Source organism: Pyrus communis, chromosome 14 (genome assembly GCF_963583255.1).
Source record: "Pyrus communis chromosome 14, drPyrComm1.1, whole genome shotgun sequence".
Classification (NCBI taxonomy): domain Eukaryota; kingdom Viridiplantae; phylum Streptophyta; class Magnoliopsida; order Rosales; family Rosaceae; genus Pyrus; species Pyrus communis.
This window is the reverse complement of record NC_084816.1, coordinates 20,258,984-20,276,453: the sequence shown is the minus strand read 5'-3', so window position 1 is coordinate 20,276,453 and position 17,470 is coordinate 20,258,984. Positions and strand designations below refer to the sequence as shown.

The following is a 17,470-nucleotide window of genomic DNA, read 5'->3' as shown; positions in this document are numbered from 1 at the left end:
CACAGTTTCCAGTCATTGGGAGTGCTAGCAACATTTGTACTAATCTTTACATTTAGATTTTTCACTTTTTCAAATGACACAGTATCATTTTTCACTAAAAAAAAAAAAAAAAAAAAAAAAAAAAAAAAAAAAAAAAAAAAAAAACTTTCATGCTTTGGGCTAAAAATTGGAAACTTTAACGAAAAACTCCTCGTACTGTTCACTTTAATGAAAAACCACATTTTAAGCCTAAAAAGTCAATCCTGGTATTATTCACTTTATCCTTTATTTTGTCATTGTTGTTAAAACAAAAAATTTTCAAATCATTTTAATTAGTTTTTCTTAATAATAATGATAAAAAAATAGAAGCTATAATTTCGAAGGCATTAAAATAGCATCGAATAAATTCGGGTTTAATTTTGAAAGAAAATCAATTTCCATGATTGAATGTACTTCAACGTGGCCCCTGTTTTTAGCGTCAAGCAGTTCCCAATGCAACAATTCAAAACAAAGTTGCAATCCATAAGAAATTTCAATATGTTATCTTGGTGGAGGGACTCGGGGATGGCTGAGAAGTATGTGTGAGTTGATTTTATATCGTACCCCACTAGCCACCAATTGTGAGCAGGCGAGGAGTGCCAACCTTGGAACCACAGTTAGAGGTGAGTCTAGTGTACAAGTATTTGAACTTGTTTGTTTAGAATTAAATACTTTATTTTAGGTTTTATATTGTTGTTCTTAGAGTGTTTAAACTTGAACTATAATGTATGGAAACTGTTATTAGTACTTTAAAAATTTAATTCTACACTCCTTACAAGTGTATTTTTCTTTCTAATTATATAAAGTTTGGAGAACAAAATAAGATTTTGGAGTGCTAGTAATAATTTTCAAATATATTTTTCACCAAAAAGTACATTTTATGGAATGGAAAGATAATAATCTAAACTATATATCAATAGAACCCTCTTTGTCAACCAAATAATGGTGAAAAGACTATTTAGTTTTTTTATCACAACAAAAAAGATAAAAACAGAAACGTAATTTTACAAAATAAAATTTTGCAATTTTTTGTTTAAGCATCACCTATAGGTGATTTTAACATCTCTATTTAAAAAAAAAAAAAATTAAAATCTCTCCCTCTCTCCTCATTTCCACTCTCATGTTCTCTCCCACTCACTTTCTCTCTCCTTCAATTTTAAAAAATAAATAAATTCACACACACTGTGTGTGAGCATGTATTAGTATATGGTGTTATGAAAAGGAAAAAACACAAATAATAAAAAACCAAAAAAAAAATAATTTAGTATGGAAGGGATCGGTATAAGTTACACTACTGACTTCCCCATGTAAGGACCAATAATTTATTACCAACCATACATGATGGGATCAGTAGCATTTTATCGATCCTCCCATGCTTTAATTTTTTTTATTTTTTTTATTTTTATGCTGCTACGATATTTTATTTTATTTGGTTTTTACTCTGTTTACCTTTTAATCATCTATTTTGGTCTATTTTTTGTTTCTTCACAAATCATAAAAAGATGTAGTTCTCATTCTTCGAATTTTTTGATTGGGTATTTCAAAATACAAATTTGACTAATATGATCAATGCTATGCCTTTATTATTTTGTTGTTGCATTAAAAGGTTAATGCATTTTTTTTATTTTTTATTTTTTTTGTTTTTAAGGTTAATGCATTGTATATCAATTTCAAGTTGTTTCTTACTATAAAATTATATCCTTGAAATCATTGTGTGGTGCTTTCTTTCATTTACAACAGAAAACGTTTTCTCCATTCAATTAGTTAAGTATATGTCTAATATTTAGTATGTAAATGAAAGTTATTAGCTAATTCACTATTGCATAGTATCAGTTTCATAGCCGTTATTAAGTTTACATTCAGCCATTATGACAATTGTTAATGCAATATTGCTTCCTTTGTTCCAACCTGGTAAGTAATTTTTTCTTTCCAACAATCCTTTCCTTATCTTTGTCTTCTTTCAAATATTATTATAATTTACACTTCTTGTAACATCCCACATCGACCAACGGAGAGGGGGTGATGTGCCTTATATGTACATGCCCACCTCCATATAGCACGATGCCTTTTGAGAACTTACTAACTTCGGATTCCATCGGAACTCCGAATTTAAGCGAGTTTGGTAGAGAGCAATCCTAGGATGGGTGACCTACTAGGAACTTCTTGTGTGAGTTCCTAAAAATAAAACCGTGATGGCGTGGTCGGGGCCTAAAACGGACAATATCATGCTACGGCGGAGTTGAGACTGGAATGTGACAGAATGGTATCAGAGCCACTCTCCCGTGTGGTGCGAGTGTGTCGATGAGGATGTTGGGCCTCTAAGGGGGATGGATTGTAACATCCCACATCGACCAACGGAGAGGGGGTGATGTGCCTTATATGTACATGCCCACCTCATATAGCATGAGGCCTTTTGGGAACTCACTGGCTTCGGATTTCATCAGAACTCCGAAGTTAAGCGAGTTTGGTCGAGAGCAATCCTAGGATGGGTGACCCACTAGGAAGTTCTCGTGTAAGTTCCCAGAAACAAAATTGTGAGGGCGTGACCGGGGCCCAAAGCAGAAAATACCATGCTACGGTAGAGTCGAGATTGGGATGTGACACTTCTTATCTGCCAAAGGAAAGAATCGAGTTGTTTACCAATTTTTAATAAATGCGAGTGTTTATCTTATTTTGTTTATTTTATTAACTAAATTGTGGCAAAAAAAATTATCATTGTTTAACAAATAATATTATATACACTATTGGTGGGGGAATGAGCTAGTCATAATAATATTCATTTGTATATTCTGATTAGTGTTCTAAAAAATAACCTAGGCGGTTGTGACCCGAGGCGTTTTCTTGCAAATTGGTTGGAAAAATCGGCTAGGCTCTAGGCGGCGACTAGGCGGGGCTAGGCGGTTACGCAATTTTTTTTTTTTTTTTTTTTTTTTGAAATTAAAAAAGAAAAAAAAAATCCTATCTAATTTAGTCTATGTCCAATTTAATGCAAGGATTATGAACAAGAAGAAAAGAGAGAAAGAGAAGAAAGTGGACATACTACTTGCAAGTGAAGCTAGTATGATTCAAGGATGGATTGTGGAGGGTGGTGATGAAGAACTTGAGTTTGGTTCGGGAATTAGAGAGACATTAGAGGTAGGTAGTTCCCTAGAGCCTGGGGGAGTTCTCAAAATGTTGAAGTAAGAGAACTTCATGAAGAAGATTTTATATCAGATGATGACACGAAAGAAGAAGAAAGAGATGATGAAGAAGTTGAGTTTGAGTCCGACACGGAGAGTCTTGGAGGGATATGGTGAAGAAGAGTTTGATGCCTAACTTTGTAACTTTGCAAGTATTTACATTACTATATTTCCTTATTTTCCTCCTATTTTGCATTTTATGTGGTTTTAAATTGTCAACTTCTTGTACATACGTCCTCCTACAATACTCCTTACTATGGTTATATGGCATATATGCTTAATGTGTTTTTAAAATTTGGACTTTAAATTTTTCATGGGTCTTGTATGTAGGTCGGGAACTTAAATGAACATGAAATTTGAAAATTGCGAGCGTATTAGTTGCCGCTACTAGATGGTGTATTTGTGATGGAAATGTATTACACGTTTTTGACTTCTAACTAAAAGATTGTGCCATTGAGTGGGAGAACTCAACTTAGATTCTTTTTTTCCTTAAATGCTAAGGAATTTCCTTATGTAGAAAGATTAAACCACAATATGTAAATGGTGAGTTAAAGCGACACTAGGAGTTCAAGCGTTGACTCAAACAGAAGAAGAAATTTGTTAAATGCTTGTATTAAAATGACAACGGTGATTCAAAGAGAGATTGACACTAATATATAACAAAGTTACTACAATAGTTTTTCGTAAAGAGAAATACTTGTAAAATTACGAAGCCTTGACTTTGAAAGAGATGAGAAAGCTTTGCTTGATTGAAATCATTGAATGAAGAGGTTTACTCCTTTGGTTTTTGGGAGATTTGTTTGTTTGTTTGGTTGATTGTCTATTTCTTTTTCTCCTTGCTCTTCTATATATTTGCGCTCCACCAAACCCTAGCCTTCACTCATCTTCATCAAAATATCTTCATTTGCAGACTACAATTAAGAATGCCTCACACAACCACATGATTTTTCACCACACCAAGACAAATTTTCCCATAGTCATGGAAAAGCCATGAGGCTATAACACCCAAATGTTCATGAAAACCAACTTAGAATAATGGGCTCCGAATGTAAGGAGTTTTAATCCCAAAATTGGTCATTTTTTGGTTCAAACAACATTAGTCGTTTTTTTTTTCCCGTCATTCCTTTGGTGTAATACAGGCTTCTAATATAGGAAAAGACATCATGCACAATATCAATGAAAATATGATAAATTTTTACAAGCATATGTAATTTGACTCTATTGTTATAAAGTTATGACTTTGCCATTGCATATGACCCCAACCATCAATGCAATCCAATGAACCTAACCGTTTAATTTAAAGGACCTCATTCAAGGATTTAATCTCAATTTTATTGTAAGGAAGATACTTAGATGGGGATCTAATAATTTGTTGGTTTGGATCGTTAAAATTCAACATGGAGTGCCTTGAACAATAATTCTATTCCAACTATTCATCTAAAGAGATACCTCCTAAGAAGGGGACCAAGGGGTCCTATACACGATGAAATATACACACATGAGTGCTAATGTGACATCCCACATCATCCAGAGGAGTGGATCCTGTAAGCCTTATATGTATATTCCTATCTCAACCTAGCACGAGGCCTTTTGGGAACTCACTGGCTTCAGGTTCCGTTGGAATTCCGAAGTTAAGCGAGTTCGGGAGAGAGCATTCCCAAGATGGGTAACCCACTGGGAAGTTCTCGTGTGAGTTCCCCAAAACAAAACAGTGAGGGTGTGATCGGGGCCCAAAGTGGACAAATTCGTGCTACGGTAGAGATTAGAATATACATATAAGGCTTACAGGATCCACTCCCCTGGGCGATGTGGGATGTCACAATCCACCCCCCTCAGGGGCCCGACGTCCTCCTGGGAATGCTCTCGTGTGAGTTCCCAGAAACAAAACCGTGAGGGTGTGATCGGGGCCCAAAGCAGACAAATTTGTGCTACGGTAGAGTCGAGCCTTGGATGTGGTGGGGGCCCAGGCCGGAATGTGACAATTTGGTATCAGAGCCAATCCCTGGCCGGAAGTGTGTCGACGAGGACGTCGGGCCCCTAAGAAGGGTGGATTGTGACATCCCACATCGCCTAGGGGAGTGGATCCTGTAAGCCTTATATGCATATTCTCATCTCTACCTAGCACGAGGCCTTTTGGGAACTCACTGGCTTCGGGTTCCATTGGAACTCTGAAGTTAAGCGAGTTTGGGCGAGAGCATTCCCAGGATGGGTGACCCACTGGGAAGTTCTCGTGTGAGCTCCCAGAACCAAAACCGTGAGGGTGTGATCGGGGCCCAAAGCGGACAAATTCGTGCTACGATGGAGTCAAACCCGGGATGTGGTGGGGACCTGGGTCGGGATGTGACAGCTAAGACGTTAACCAATTAATAACTTAAAATAATATAAACTACTAATCATTCGTCTAGACCCACTCCACATTGTTATCACAAGAACGGAACCTTTCATTATTTAGGTTCTCATAATTTATTTTTTCAAAATATAAGTCAAATCGGAAATCCTTTGGTGCTTTCGTTATTATTTTGAATATTTCATAACATTGTGTTCATCCGCCACCTAAAAATTATGGATTATTTGTAAAATTTAGATGGAGGCCCTTCGTTTTTAACTGCTATATTTTGTTTGTCATTTTTTATTTTTGAATTTTTTATTTTTTCAATTTTGTTAGAAATTGAAATATTACAGGTTAGTACTGCACCAAAAATAAGTTTGCTCGAGTGACTGGAGAATTGTTTCCTATCTTCAAAGGTCCTTGGTTCAAAACAGCTTGCATGTTCATGTTTAAATTTTATCCGCTTAATAAGTATAAAAATTTGCAAAAATAAAAATAAATATAGCAGAGCAGAACCACACCTAGCATGGAAGAGTAATGCAATAATATCTTTACATGTAACTGTGTACATATAAAAAAAATTTGGGGCCTCCTAAAACAAGGGTAGGGCCCTATGTGGTAGCACCTTTTGTACACCCTCAGAATTGACCCTATTATCCACTTACAAGGTGATGGTTAGATAATCAAATTGCTTCCGATTTCAATGAACTTTTGAAGGCTGATCTTTCGGTGATAATATATAAACAATGAGGCATTTAGATTATGAGAAATTTTGTAGAATGGTCCAAACAAGTTATTATCGCTGTAATGAATTAATAACTTATTAGCATTTAAATATATTTGCGTAGGAGGCGACCTTATTATAATTTGCGACCAAGTATATCGTTCAAACAGTCAAAGAAACCCTTTTCATGGTTTGTAAGACTTTCAATAAACCAATATGTTAGTTTGTTCCCTTTATAGTAATACTAATATTAATTGAAGTATACAAACAAGAATTTACTTTGAATTTCTGCGGAATTCAAAGAAGAAAGAACTGACAATGAAATTCGCTGAATAGGTTTCCCACGTGCATTTTATATTATATTTGGACCTCGACATTAATTTGGTGGAAAAAAGAGAACATTAACTTTTAATAGGTTTCCCAATGCATGTTATATGTGTATTACAGTAAAGGCAACTTCACACAGAGAGGGACCTTCAACGTGTTTGAAGGGTTTTCATTAGTTTATTTCCAAAATTTAAATGGGACCGTCAAATTTTGAACAGTAACACATTCCATTCTAAAGAATTAACTTGGAAAATGGAGGCTTCAAGGCTCTATTTAAAGCGGTGCAAATCAAAGCACATCTGGCATGCACCAAAAGTCTCATTATTCAACAGACAATTGATTAAAGAACAAGGCAGAAGAACAAAACTAGGGTTCCATACAAAAAACCATGCACCGTTCAGCAGCCATTAGCTTGAAACACAATCTTTTCAGCTACCAAAAGCAAACCCAGTTGGCCGAACGCGCTACGAAATCTTGCGACGTGTTTCTTAACCATAGAGGAATCGACACGAAGAGAACAATCGTCTCTTTGCTTTACGACCATCTTTCTCTACTCAACTTGCGCCCTTTCTTAGATAACAGGACCATGAGACCTGGAGATAAACTGTTTGATAAAATTGATGGTGCAATAAGGGGTTGTAAGGTTGGTGTTGCTGTGTTTTCACCTAATTATTGTGACTCCTACTTTTGCCTTCATGAACTGGCCCTAATCATGGAGTCCAATAAGAAGGTCATTCCCATATTTTGTGACATTAAACCCTCTCAGCTTTGTGTCGTGGACAATGGGCAATGTCCGCCGGAGAAGCTACAAAGTTTTAGGTTGGCTCTTGAAGAGGCTAGGAACATCGTAGGGTTGACATACAGCTCGTCAAAAGGGTAAGATCGATGAATCTATGTTCTTTTTTCATTTTTTGTCAATCTATATCCTTTCTTTCCTTTTAGGTTTATATAGAGCAGCAATACTTATAATATTTTGAAAAAAATTAATTAATTTGTGCCCCATAGGTCCATATAACCATTTTGCTTTAGTTTTTAGTTTTTTTTTTCCATCAAAATAGAAAACTCATTTATTATTTACTTTCAGTTTCAAACAAATAAAAATTGAAAATTGAAAACCAAATATTAAAACTCAAGAAATTTTTTTTTCAATTTTTGAATTTTCATTTTCATTTTTCACTGAAGAGCCATTTGATAACTCGTTTTTAGTTTTTATTTTCACTTTTTTCTTAATTGAAAACTAAAAACCAATTTGGTACGAATACTTTCAATTTTTATTTTAAAAAAAACTGTTAAACAAAAAAGTGAAAATTACTTTATTGAATTTTCAATATTTGGCCTTATGTTTTTTGTTTCAATTTTTTTTTTTAAACTGGAAATTGAAAGTAGTTTCCAAATAGGTTTTCAGTTTTCAAAAAAATGAAAACAATGGTTATCAAATGGCCTCGAAAGTTGATACCAAACAAGTTTTTTAGCTTTTGTTTTCACCTTTAAAAAAAAAAAAATTGGAAACTCAAAACTCGTTTGGTTACTATTTTCAACTTTTAGATAAAAAATGAAAACTAAAAATAAAAAAGTGAAGCTACTTTATTGAGTTTTCAAAATTTGACTTTTGCTTTTTAGTTTTTTTTTTCCTTTTTTTTTTCTTTTGAGAATTGAAAACTAAAAATAGTTGCCAAATAAGTTTTCAATTTAACAAAAAATGAAAGCTAAAACTGAAAAAACAAAAAATATAATGGGTATCAAACAGCTCTTAAGTTTTCAAAATTGACTTTTAGGTTTCAGTTTTTATGTTTTTAAAAACTTAAACTGAACTGGTAATCAAACAACTGATCATCTATTGACAACTTACATGTAGATTAGGCCAGCAGCACTGTAATAGGTAGGCCAACAGTGTATAGACGAAAAAGTACATCAGGAAATGCTTCAACAGTCAATCACTTTTGATTTTCTTGCTAGCTTTCCTTACTTGCGGTTTCTTTTGGGTTTTATAGGAACATGGCAGATGTTGTAACAACTGCTGCAGATATTGTAATCAACAGCCTGATAGAGATTGAGAACGAAAAGCGTTCCATGCAGCGTCCAAAAACTCCATTCCGTTTATAATTACGACTCACGCTAATTAGTGAAGTTGTCATCATAACATGAACTGATGATCCTTGATTACTTTAGTTAATTCATATTGCAATAAAGTTAATATGGTATACAACGATTTTAATTATTATTTCCACATTGTTTAATTCTTTATTTCTTGGTAACAGACACCAAAGCTGAAGCTACGCGCTTGCTAATTGACATTTAATTGTACTTTGCATTCTTTTTAGTTGTATACTTGTATGTGTTACAAATTTTTCAATAAGAAATAAATGCCCGTGACACAATCAATCTTTGTTCATGATAATTTCTGAATATTTGTTCATCAGTTTAATTCTTTGATCGGTGCGTATATTGTAGTAATTATTTATACAGAAGGTAAGAAGTGTACAGTTGGATGTGGATGAATTTATCGAGTTATGTTAAAGGCAAATAGGAATTCAAAAAAGATACATTTCTACGTTAGCAGCAAAAGGGGCATATATACCAACTACCAAGCCGGCCTATGAAGTTGACTTTATATTAACTAGAAGACTTCTGGCACCAGATGGCATATGCCAAAATTAATACCATTCATGTAATTCTACCTCTAGCTAGACTTATTGCCTTGATTGACCCTTGCAAAAATTCGATGGGAAGAATACATCCCTGAAAAAAAATCCTAAGAATTGGAAATGGTAAGCAATTAGAAGCAACTGTACTGGTTGAAATAGTCACCTAGACAGAGTGTGGTTTAGGGTGTTGGTTTCTACCTATGCATTCTAGATTCGAAACTCTTTTCTCTTTAAATATTAATGTTGCAGTTTCGAATTCTCCCCCTCTCCTTATTAATTAACAATATTTTTTTTAAAGTGACTTAGACAATGGCTTTTTTCTTTTCTAAAGCATAAGAATAATAAAGGTACGTCTTAATTCAGTATATGGATGATATATGATTGTTACAGACAATGATTTTAAGTGATTTTTCATTTTCAAAGTATGTTTTAGAGTTTTTTATGTGAGACATGAATGTTTGCTGCAAATGTGTTCATACACCTATTATACAAAATCACAAGCTAAGCGATTACCTTGATCAAGTTCCAAAAATTTGTTGGTGTCAAAATTCGAACAAAGTCTGGACTATGTTTAACACGTATTTGTCCCGAGTGTTGCCTTCAATCTCGGGAGAAAGAGAAAATAGCCGTGCCAGCTGGAGTCTGCCAACATATAGTGTTTGCATTTGAATGGGTGTGAAAGTTGCGCGTATACCCAACGATAGTGCTCCGAGTGGGATGCTGACTCGGTTAAGTTTTTTACGTATCTCGAGTGAACAAGGACTTAAAATTCAGTGTAACTTTGTGTATGCTTGCCTAAAAAGTAAATGAAAGCGAGATAGAAACTAAAGCGAAAAACACAAAGTACTCATATCATGTTGAAGTCGAGATTACATATGTTTTCAAAAGTAAAATTAGGTCGATGGGTCGAGCTACATGACTTGAAATGTAAAGAAAGCAGTAAGACTCTAGTAAGATCTACATGAGTCTACTGAGAACACTACTATCAGATTGGACTTAGTACAAAACACACGCCTATGAGAGAATTAAGGCACTTGGAATGACACGTCAACCAAATCATACCATAGGGTGACAGAACTGAAAATTTTAGATCTCAGGGATCGTAGGATGTGTTTGTTTAGAAAGAAGACTTTAAGATTGTAGCTGAAGTGTTAAGGGGTTTTGTTGAAAAGTAATTGAGTTTGTGTTGAAAAGTAGTTGGGTTGATTAAAGAATCACTCAAGGTTTTGTACATCATAAAGATTGAATTTGACGAAGGTCTTGAGCTTAAAGGTATTTGACAATAAGGAAGGAGCAACCTCGATCATATCATTGAGTTGGAGTAGTGGTAGATTGGTCATTTGGCATTAACAAAAACTATAATTCTTGGTTAAGTGGCCTTTATAAGGATCCAAGTGAACAAGAAAACAGCTATCCAAGTGAAGAGAAGATCAAGGGTCAAACTAAATGACACTTGTCAATAGATTAAAGAGATGAGCTGTTAGAAGTAGTTAAAAGCTGTTAGAATTATAGTTGAGATAAGGAGGTGGAAGATTAGCAGCTAAGGAAAGTGAGAATATATAACTGAAATTGTAATCATAACAAGATTGTCAAGAAATCAATACATTTCTCTCTCTCTCTTTTTCCTCTACATTTTGTGTAATTCTCAATAACATATTCATTGAAGCTTTCTTAATGTTTACAGCTTTTAGCTATGTCTTGTGGCGGTTCCCAGGATCACAGTGGTGATGTCAGCGTGTCAGATGACATGTACATCGTCATTTAAAAAGGCGAGATATTCCCGAGTCTTGGAGTCTTTATGGCAGACGCGCCTCGGTAAAAATCTTGTTCGAGCCCTTGGACGGGTTGGGATGAAGTGAGGTGGTCATCTGAGCCCTGTAGTAAGATTTCAATTGGGTTTCGAAGTTGATAGGCCGGAGTTGTACGGTTTTTGCATACATAACAATAGTTTGTCCTCATAAATCTTATTTTTATTATGGCTCAAACACCAATAGAAAGCTATACCAGCAAATTTTTGGAACTTATTTACTGCTTACTTGACCATATATTAACTATATTTTAATTGTAGTAAGTCACGAACTGAAGATCATATATGATTGTTGTAATTCATATTTTGTACTACGAGTAATGAGCCACCTGAACTTTGCTCACTTTGAACATTTCTCTTGGAAAGAGATTATTGTTCACTAAGCATTATAATCTTGATGAGGAAGGGTATAACTGAGGATGATTAGGCTGGATTTATTACTGACAGAAGGCCTACATGTGGATACTTAACATTTGTTTGGAGGCAACCTCGCATCTTGGGAGATCAGTTTTCCATTTGTAAATATCCTCAAGTGTCCAACACATATCACTTCCTTGAAGTAAAAGCATGTCCCCATCTCCACACATGTACATATAGAATATGATACCACAACCAAATGAAATTAAACATATGTATGACACTGATGTTAGCCTGCTGACCTGCACGCATAAATTGATATCTTCTTTGGCCAAATAAGTCTCCCCTCCACTTCTCGCAAAAAGATATGGACCCTGAGAGTAGGTAGGCTCCTTTGCAATGGAAGCCAGCTGAGCAACATATATATATGCCTATACATGTTTTTCTGGTTGTGGTATAAATAGTGCATACACTTCACTATCCCCACTTTCGTTTTGTCATTTGACTTCCGTGCCCACCACTCAGTTATACTAATCCAATTATATCCATGCAAAACCTCAACGCAACTCTTATGATTAATCTAATATGTTTTTAGATATCATTATTAATTAACCGCATTTCAATTTGTTGTGTGATCGATATCTTAATCGTCTTTCGATTTCAGTGTGGAAACTACGTACTTGCATGCATCATTTGGCTCCAATATGGTTCAGTGCCCCATGGTGCATTATTTACGTGTCGAACTATTTCCAATTGGCATCCATTAATTATATTAAATTTTTTGTATTGTATTGACCATTAGGTGCACAATTGATCATAAACCACTGTCTATCTTCAACTTTTCTTTTTCATCTAATTAAGATTGGGGTGGTAACTTTGCAAATATAAGTTAAATTAAAGAAAAATTAATGAAAATGACTTGAAAACTTTGAATTTTAACGAGAATGACAAAATAAATGGTAAAGCGAATAATACCAAAATTGACTTTTTAGTGTAAAATGTGGTTTTTTGTTAAAGTGAATAGTATCGGGAGCTTTTCGTTAAAGTTCCCAGCAGAGTGCTTATTTATTTGCACCTGACTTCATATACCTCCTTATAAATTAGAATTTAAGTAGTGCTACACTTATTATTGATTTATATTATTATTTGTATCATCTTTCTAATAAAAGTAAGGCCTACCAAGACACGTCGATCTTATTTCTATTAAAAAAAAATGATACAAATAATGGTATAAATAGATAATGATAATGACATTTTTTATAATTTAATTAAAATTGATGATAAACCATTGTCGTCTTCAACTTTTCATTTTCCCTTAAGTTTGGGCCGGCAACTTTTGTTTAATCATTATAAAAGCACTTTACCTTCACTCTTTATTCTAACAATTACTCCTCTTTTCTTGAGCCTTCTATTATAATCTTGCTAGTTAGTACTACTACCTCTCACTGCTATTTGAATTCAAGATCTTCCCTTTAGAATCATCGAAGATGGTTATTGCTAAGCAGTTTGTAGTGTTTCTACTAATGCAAATGATTAGTGGCTTCCCATTTCGAGCAAATGGTTTGAGTATGGGCTATTACATTATGAGCTGTCCGATGGCTGAACTTATTGTCAGAAATACAGTCACCAGAGCCTTGCACGCCGATCCAACTTTAGCAGCAGGTCTGATCAGAATGCACTTCCATGACTGCTTCATAGAGGTACTCTCTCTCTCTCTCTCTCTCTCTCTCTCTCTCTCTCTCTCTCTCTCTCTAAAGACACAACACAAATATCTCCTTTCTCATTATTTGAAATCTTTTGAAATAGTTTTTTCATTATAGGTAGGCACAACAATAGGCTTGGTGTGCCGAGATCACCATGATAACAATATTTGGTTATTCAAAGATGAGTAGAAATTTATACTTAAAATTCTTAGTGTTTTAATCATAAAGTTTTGTGTTTATGATCAGAACCGTTCATATTATGAATCACACTGTAAAGATCATTAAAACTAAGGTCGTTTAGTCAACCTATTGTAGTAAATATGTAGACGGTTCATAATGTTTTTACCAATATCGTTCATTTGTTTTTAAACAGTTTGATGACCAAACGACCTTAGTTTTAATTGATTTTTTTGCAGAGACAATCTTTATAGGTTGATTTATAATATAAATGGTACTGATTATAAACACGAAATTCTATAAATTGACAACGAACAAGTTTGAAATTTTTTGAATATGAGTTCCTACTCATTTTTTAGTAGCCAAATATTGTTCTGCAATTAAATATGTTTGCATGGTATAAAAATAATGCATACATATATGTACTTGCTTTCATGTTTGTGTTTTCAGTTGCTTTTAGCAAATATTTTCAAGGAAAACTAATGAAAAAAGTTTGAAAACTTTGAGTTTTAACAATAAGGACAAAATAAGGGGTAAAGTGAATAGTACCAAGATTAACTTTTTAGTGTAAAAATATGGTTTTTCCTTAAAGTGAATAGTACCAGGAATTTTTCGTTAAAGTTCCATATTTTCAAATATGTTCTTCTATTTAGTATCTTAAGATGTTTAACACGATTTTGTTTTGAGTTTGTGGTTTTTTTGTTAGAGATACTGGGAAATATATTGAAGAAAATGGATAAGATGAAATTCACATGAAATGTAGCTAATAATACATTTTCCTTTTACTTTTAGTTAAAATTAGAAACCAAAATGATTATAAAAAAGGCCCTCATTTTTTTTTTTTTGTTTTGTAATAAGTGCTGTGTTACATCTTCACTCCTTCCCTTGTCATTCACATATGATCACTTTCCAATCGGCAGATCATCACACGTTACACACCCACCCAAATAAAAAAAAAATTCTTCCCTTGTGTATGGTCAAGTATTCAATTAAAGAAATTTTGTTATGGATTCGATCACTACATATATTCAATTATTAATTAAAATAGAATTTTGGCTTCGTAACTATTGGATAATTAGGGATGTGATGCGTCAATTCTCCTGGATTCAACAAAAGATAACAAGGCTGAGAAGGACTCCCCAGCAAATTTGAGCTTGCGTGGCTATGAAGTTATAGATGATGCAAAAGAGGAACTTGAAGAACAATGCCCTGGTGTTGTCTCTTGCGCCGACATAGTTGCAATGGCTTCTACTTATGCAGTTTTTGCGGTAAGTTCGAGAAATTATTTTTGCACGTTTATTTCTTTTTTTACACACTGTTATTATAATGTTTCTTGATTCTTTTTGGATTTATTCAATTCAAATACTAAAAGAAAAGTGTATAGAGAAAGAAAAATGATGTGAGGAAGTCACCTCTCTCACTCATCAATTGCCCTATGTTATTCATGCATACTCGAAAATTAAATTTTTGGTTCATCCTTTATTATCATTTTATTATTAATTTGTCTTTTGAGAAATGATTCAACCTAAGTTTTGTTTTAATGGGACATTATAACAACAGGCTGGGGGTCCGGTATATGACATACCCAAAGGAAGAAAGGATGGAAGTAGGTCTAAAATAGAAGACACAAGAAATCTGCCTCCACCCACCCTGAATGCCTCTGAGCTCATCACAATGTTTGGGCAACATGGATTTACTGCGCAAGAAATGGTTGCTTTATCTGGTACACATATCTGCTGCAATTTACAATCTACAAATTTCGGCATTATTTTCTTGATATGTTCTACTGTTATTCTGTCAATTGGTGCCCTTATTTTTTATTTTTTGGATTATTTAAAATGTTACTTTCTCAATTGTGTCCTTCAATTCCTACCCAATTGACGGTCGGATTGTCATATTAGAGAACATTTTAAGTTTAATGCTTGCATACTTACATTGATATTTTTGTACTTTGTAGGTGCTCACACACTAGGAGTAGCCAGGTGCTCCTCATTCAAAAACCGATTGAGTGGTACTGTGGATCCAAATTTAGATTCAGGCTTTGCAAAGCAACTGGCCAAAACATGCAGCGCAGGCGATAACGCGGAGCAACCCTTCGATGCAACGAGAAACATTTTTGATAATGTCTACTTCAACGGACTGCAAAGGAAGGCTGGAGTCCTGAGTTCTGATCAAACCCTATTTGCCAGTGCAAGAACTAGAAACATTGTAAAGGGTTATGCCTTCAACCAAGCTATGTTCTTCTTAGATTTTCAACAGGCGATGGTGAAAATGAGCACCCTCGATGTCAAGGAAGGTTCGAAAGGAGAAGTAAGAAAAGACTGCCGCAAAATCAACTAAGGAGGAGACGAGAGGACTTTTGTGTGGGGAGACTTGAGCATGCATCTCTTGTCCATTGTGGATTATTGATGGGCAAAACAATATCTGTCATTATTTAGTAGATAAGTTACATAATATGTAAATAATTTACATAACATCATATGGTCCTTTGAGCTTGTAACTTGTATGGTTTCTTTGTAGAATTTGTACTTATATAGTTATATAGATTGCATTTAGCGTAAAGGCGAAAGTACTAATTACAAAACTCAATCATCAACTAAGTGACACAAAACAAGATGTGAACAAGTAATTTCTTGTGTGACCATGATAAAACGTGTGTGTGTATGTGTGTGTGTGTGTGTGTGTATATATATATATTGGTACCATCTCCACTCTATAGAAAGTCAGTAGCTTGACGGACGATATACAACGCTTTTCACAATAAAAGCATGCAGCTATTGAGTGGTGGTGCCGGAAACTAAGTACAAGCACAATCTCCCTCTGATATGCTAGTGTATTTTTATTCGTTTTAGGATTGGTTATTCTGCTAAGGTTACAGATTGCATTTTTGTTTTTATTTTTTTATTTTTTATATTAGTGTTTTTCTCTATAATTAAGTATATGTTGTAAACTTTCTAGTTTAAGAGTGATTGTGTAAATCCTAAATTAGATTTGTTTCTAGTTATTCTTTCCTGTATGGACTTGTATTCTTTAGGGATGAAGGATTTCTTCTCCCTCTTATTACTATAAATAAAGGCACTACGTAGGAGGGAATAACACGTACATTCCTCTACACAATTCTACAAACATATCTCTCTCTCTTCTCTCTTTGTTGCCGGCCCTCTTCACCTTGTTAGATAAAATAGGCCACAACACGTTATTAGCACGCTCCTATCGTTGTGCTTAGGAATCTGACGTGGAAGCTTTCTGCATCAAATTAACCAGTTCATCTATATCATCACGCAACCAGGTTTTTCCAAAACAATGGTTTTATCTCGATATTTTTGCAGCCCTGATAACATGAACATTCACAATATTGCATGATCCAACTTTACGTTTTTCGAATTTTAGATTCTACATAAATTGTGTATGCATTATATTCATAATTGTTGAATTATGTGAATTTGATATTGCCATGAATTGCATCAAATATATGTTCATTCATTCAAATTATATATGCTTTGAATTAATTGAAAAAAAAAATGAAAGAAAAACCAAAAATCGGAACACACTAGGGTTCTTCGAACCCATGACCTTGAGCCGCAACTTGAGCTGCTTGCCCAGGCCTGCAGCCTATATGGTCGAGCCGCGAGACCATATGCTAAGCCATGAGCTTCTGGTTTGAAACCTAGAACACACCCGACACCATCCATGGCTTCGCATTTCCTCGCAAATGGGTTTGCAGCCCAGTCCTGATCTTGGGTCCTCGTCCTGAAGACCTACAGATTGTATCCCTCCTCTTCGACAAGTTTTTGGCTGAGATTCATTTTGAATCTCATCGATTTTTCTTCGAAATTCTGATTAATTTTCCTAGGGTTTCTAACACAGACGTTGAGAGTCACCACTCTCCGTTTACTTTTATGGGTTAGCGTTGAACCCATGGTTCTTTGCCGTGATTATTACACCTAGAAACGACCGTCTGAAGCGGTGAATCCGGTCGTCTTCTCCGGCGAAGTTTACCCAGTGCACACTGGGGTGTCTAGTTCGAAACCCAAGCCTACGTGGGCTTGGCCCGTTCTCGGTGAGCACCAGCCTATTGGGCTTTGGAGCTCTCCTCGGCCCAAAGCACAGGCCTTCCTAGGCCACGGTGTTCCCGTGTCTCTCACCACAAAGGATCACAACCCGCGTGGCTGTTATGGCTGCCATGTACCGCGACGCACAAAAT

General features: G+C 34.9%; 2 protein-coding genes across 2 annotated transcripts; both read left to right on the top strand.

The window, feature by feature from the left end:
* The first annotated feature begins 6,965 nt into the window (after positions 1 to 6,965).
* Positions 6,966 to 8,680, top strand: LOC137714536 (probable 2' cyclic ADP-D-ribose synthase BdTIR). Its single transcript, XM_068453730.1, has 2 exons — positions 6,966 to 7,453; positions 8,569 to 8,680. The coding sequence occupies exons 1-2, from the start codon at positions 6,966 to 6,968 to the stop codon at positions 8,678 to 8,680; spliced, it is 600 nt and encodes a 199-aa protein (XP_068309831.1).
* Positions 8,681 to 12,730: 4,050 nt separating this feature from the next.
* On the top strand, positions 12,731 to 15,788 carry LOC137716561 (peroxidase 47-like). The gene is made up of 4 exons (XM_068456015.1): positions 12,731 to 13,086; positions 14,346 to 14,534; positions 14,827 to 14,989; positions 15,224 to 15,788. Exons 1-4 carry the CDS (start codon positions 12,874 to 12,876, stop codon positions 15,604 to 15,606), a joined length of 948 nt encoding a protein of 315 aa, XP_068312116.1. The 5' UTR covers positions 12,731 to 12,873; the 3' UTR covers positions 15,607 to 15,788.
* Positions 15,789 to 17,470: the final 1,682 nt, after the last annotated feature.

Bases quoted from the DNA above. Each gene is read 5' to 3' on its own strand.
- LOC137714536 (XM_068453730.1), top strand. From the start codon at position 6,966: ATGCACCGTTCAGCAGCCATTAGCTTGAAACACAATCTTTTCAGCTAC. The intron at 7,454-8,568 runs GTAAGATCGATG...TGGGTTTTATAG, and splicing joins ACATACAGCTCGTCAAAAGG to GAACATGGCAGATGTTGTAA.
- LOC137716561 (XM_068456015.1), top strand. From the start codon at position 12,874: ATGGTTATTGCTAAGCAGTTTGTAGTGTTTCTACTAATGCAAATGATT. The intron at 13,087-14,345 runs GTACTCTCTCTC...TTGGATAATTAG, and splicing joins TCCATGACTGCTTCATAGAG to GGATGTGATGCGTCAATTCT. The intron at 14,990-15,223 runs GTACACATATCT...TGTACTTTGTAG, and splicing joins AGAAATGGTTGCTTTATCTG to GTGCTCACACACTAGGAGTA.